This window comes from Arvicanthis niloticus, chromosome 26, assembly GCF_011762505.2.
Source record: "Arvicanthis niloticus isolate mArvNil1 chromosome 26, mArvNil1.pat.X, whole genome shotgun sequence".
NCBI lineage: Eukaryota > Metazoa > Chordata > Mammalia > Rodentia > Muridae > Arvicanthis > Arvicanthis niloticus.
The window spans coordinates 6,654,092-6,658,156 of NC_133434.1; the positions used below are offsets into that span (position 1 = coordinate 6,654,092).

Below are 4,065 nucleotides of genomic sequence, written 5' to 3' on the forward strand. Positions count from 1 at the left end.
TCCTGGGCCACTTTTTATCATTTTATTGTATTTCTAGTAATATTCAACCTATGACACTAGGGATTCAGATATGTTATAGGACCCAGGATTATTCCCCTCCGTTATAATTACGACTGTTAATTGTTAGAATTTTTTTTCTAAAGGCTAAACAAGGAATTCTACAGATGAACATTTCTGCTTCCTTAGGGAGTGAAACTCTAAGGAGTTGGTCCTGAGAGAGCCTCTGTCTTCATAACTAGGCCCCTGAGATCTGCAAACCAGAATGAAACTCTTTTTCTGTTATTCAAGGACAGGAGCTGCTTCCTTTCTGGAAACTACAGGGGTCACTGGATAAACAGCAATTGTGAATCAATGTTGTTATGACAGAAAGGATTACAAGATAAACAGTGTATGCACATTGGCCTGACAAAAGAGACAGTCCTGCACTCTAAGCCATTCTTTTCTGTTCACAAGGTCTCTATTTTTTTTCAGAACACTTCAGAGGAGAGACAGTAAGCAGCAACATTACTGCTGCAAGTAAAAGAAGGTACGTGCCCCTCTGACCCTGAGCAGCCATGAAACAAGGGTTAGGAGTGCAGACTCTGTGTGGGACTCTGGAGCTTCCCTCCTGCCTGAAGTCTGGAGGATCTGTGACTCTGAGAACTCTGTGTCTCCTTTGTAAAGTGAGATTGCTATATGGTCACATATTCTTTGAGGCTCTCACAGCAACTCTTTCCTAAGTGTTAGCTTAGAACATTATTATTACTAAATCTATGTGTAGCTGACTTAATAGAGAGTGGGAAACACAACTACAACTGGTTACTCTTTAGTGGTGACCTAGAGAAGAGGTCCTGATTTAAGAAATTGGTATAGAGCAGGGCATGGTAAAAAGACCGACTTCAGAATATAAGAGCTACTCAACCTCTCATTCTAGAGGCTAAGTATAGCCCTTACTGTGCTCTGAAAGTTAGAGTCACCTGGTACTTCACTACTACCCACTGTAAATAGTTTAAACCTTCCTACCATAGTCCAAACCTCCTTTGGATTCCATTTTCACAAGGAGGACATAATTTCTTTCTTTCTTTTTTTTGTTATATTTTTTTATTGGATATTTTATTTACATTTCAGATGTGATCTCTTTCCTCATTTTCCCTCTACCCAGGAAGCCCCTCTCCTATCCCCCCTCCTCCTGCTTCTCTGAGGATATGCCCCCACCCACCTGCCCACTCCCACCTTCCCACCCTCAAATTCCCCCACACTGGGACATCCAACTTTCACGGTACCAAGGACCTCCTCTCCCACTTATGCCCAACAAGGCCCTCCTCCCCTATGTATACAGCTGGAGCCATGGGTCCCTCCCTATGTGCTCCCAGGCTGGTGGTTTAGACCCTGGGAGCTCTGGTTAGTTGGTATTGTTGCTCTTCCAATGGGGCCCGCAAACACTTTCAGCTCCTTCAGTCTTCTCTCTCACTCCTCCCTTGGGAACCCCATGATCAGCTCAATAGTTAGCTGTGAGCATCCTCCTCTGTATATGTCAGGCTCTGGCAGACCTCTAAGGAGACAGCTAGATCAGGCTCCTGTCAGCATGCACTTCCTGACATCCACATCAGCATCTACCTTTGGTGACTGCACATGGGATGGATACCCAGGTGGAATAGTCTCCAGACAACCCCTCCAGTTTCTGTTCCATGTTTTGTCTTCATATTTTCTTCCATGAGTATTTTGTTACTCCTTCTAAGAAGGACCAAAGCACCCACACTTTGGTCTTCCTTCTTCATGAGCTTCATGTGGTCTGTGAGTTGTATCTTGAATATTGCAAGATTTTGGGCTAATATCCAATTCTCAGTGAGTGCATACCATGTGTGTTCTTTTGTGATTGGGTTACCTCACTGAGGATAATATTTTCCAGTTCCATCCATTTGCCTAAGAGTTTCTCAAATTTATAGTTTTTAATAGCTGAGTAATACTCCATTGTGTAAATGTACCACATTTTCTGTATCCATTCCTCTGTTGAAAGACATCTGGGTTCTTTCCAGCTTCTGGCTATTATAAATAAGGCTGTTATGAATGTATGTCCTTGTTATATGTTGGAGCATCTTCTGGGAGAACATAGATTTCTTTCTTTCTTTCTTTCTTTCTTTCTTTCTTTCTTTCTTTCTTTTTTTCCTTTTTTCTTTCTTTTTCCTTCCTTCCTTCCTTCCTTCCTTCCTTCCTTCCTTCCTTCCTTCTTTCCTTCCTTCCTCTCTCTCTCTCTCTCTCTCTCTATCTCTCTCTCTCTCTATCTATATTTTTGTTATTTGAGACAGGGTTTCTCTGTATAGCCCAGGATGTCCTGGAACTCCCTTCGTAGACCAGGCTGGCCTCGAACTCAGAAATCCTCCTGCCTCTGCCTCCCAAGTGCTGGGATTAAAGGCGTGTGCCACCACTGCCAGGCCAGGACATAGATTTCTAAGAATGGTGGTGATGCTGCTTTTTCTCCACTGGTTCTCTTCTCTGTCACACAGGCCTCCCTCCTGAGAAGAATGACTGTCAAGAATTCCTCTGTGACAGAGTTCATCCTTGCAGGTTTGACAGACCAGCCAGGACTCCGAATGCCCCTCTTCTTTCTCTTTCTAGGTTTCTACATGGTGACTGTGGTGGGGAACCTGGGCTTGATCTCCCTGATAGGGCTGAACTCTCACCTGCACACCCCCATGTACTTTTTTATCTTCAATCTTTCTGTAATAGATTTCTGTTACTCCTCCACCATCATCCCTAAAATGCTGTTGAGTTTTATCTCAAAGAAGAACATCATCTCTCATTCAGGGTGCATGACACAGTTGTTTTTCTTCTGTTTCTTTGTTTTCTCTGAGTCCTTCATTCTGTCAGCCATGGCATATGACAGGTATGTTGCCATCTGTAACCCCCTGATGTACACAGTCACCATGTCTCCCCAGGTATATTTACTCCTTTTACTGGGAGTCTATGTGATGGGTTTCTCTGGAGGCATAGCCCATACAGGAAACATAATGAATCTGACCTTCTGTGCTGACAACCTTGTCAATCACTTCATGTGTGACATCCTTCCCCTTCTTGAGCTCTCCTGCAGCAATACCTTCACAAATGAGCTCGTAGTCTTCATTGTTGTGGGGTTTGGTATCGGTGTGCCCATTGTCACCATCTTCATTTCTTATGCCCTCATTCTCTCTAGCATCCTTCAAATGCACTCCACAGAGGGCAGGTCCAAGGCCTTCAGTACCTGCAGCTCCCACTTGATTGTGGTTTGTCTTTTCTTTGGTTCTGGGGCTTTCATGTACCTCAAGCCACCTTCCATTTTGCCCCTTGACCAAGGAAAAGTGTCTTCCTTGTTCTACACGATTGTGGTGCCCATGTTGAACCCTCTCATTTATAGCTTGAGAAATAAGGATGTCAAAGTTGCTCTGAGGAAAACGTTGGGTAAGAGAATACTTTCTTAACAGAGGAGCAGTATCATGAGGTGCAGTGTGTGATTGGTCAGTGAGCAGTATTCATATAGAAAGAGCTGTGTTTGGATAAGAAGATGCAATGTTGTCATGAGGGGTTCAAGGTCTGGTCACGTTTTTCTCCTCTTAAGTAGAGAAGTTTCTGGCACTATGAACTGAGCCTAGGTTTTCATGGATGCTGGGCAATTGTTCAACCAACAAACAACACGCATCCCAGAAACAGGGTTTCAAGTCCTTATATTTGAACAACATTTTAACACAGCTCTGTTTTTCCTGAGTGATTCTCAGAGTTTCTTCATAAACTCTGTCAACACTTATTTTTTTAATGAAAAAAGTATGTTTCTATTGAATATGCACAAATGTATAATTAACTGTCATCTTCTCTCATTCATAAACTATTTTTCTGTAATTTGCAAACATTGAGCTAAATAGCAATTTTTGTAATGTTAAGATGGTAAGGGTTCAAAGCCTGTGTCTCAACATGCAAGATTTGATATTTGTCCAATATTTAATATTCTGCATGTTTTTCAATAATCAAGAACTATTTATTTATGAAAAGGCTTTATAAATTATTTAACTATTCTAATTTAATAGATATTGAAGATATAGAAATCTGTTTTATTCA

At 42.0% G+C, this 4,065-nt stretch overlaps 1 protein-coding gene across 1 annotated transcript; it reads left to right on the forward strand.

The window, feature by feature from the left end:
- Positions 1 to 2,501: 2,501 nt before the first annotated feature.
- On the forward strand, positions 2,502 to 3,659 carry LOC143438791 (olfactory receptor 8B12-like). The gene has a single exon (XM_076924479.1). The coding sequence runs from the start codon at positions 2,502 to 2,504 to the stop codon at positions 3,432 to 3,434; it is 933 nt and encodes a 310-aa protein (XP_076780594.1). The 3' UTR covers positions 3,435 to 3,659.
- Positions 3,660 to 4,065: the final 406 nt, after the last annotated feature.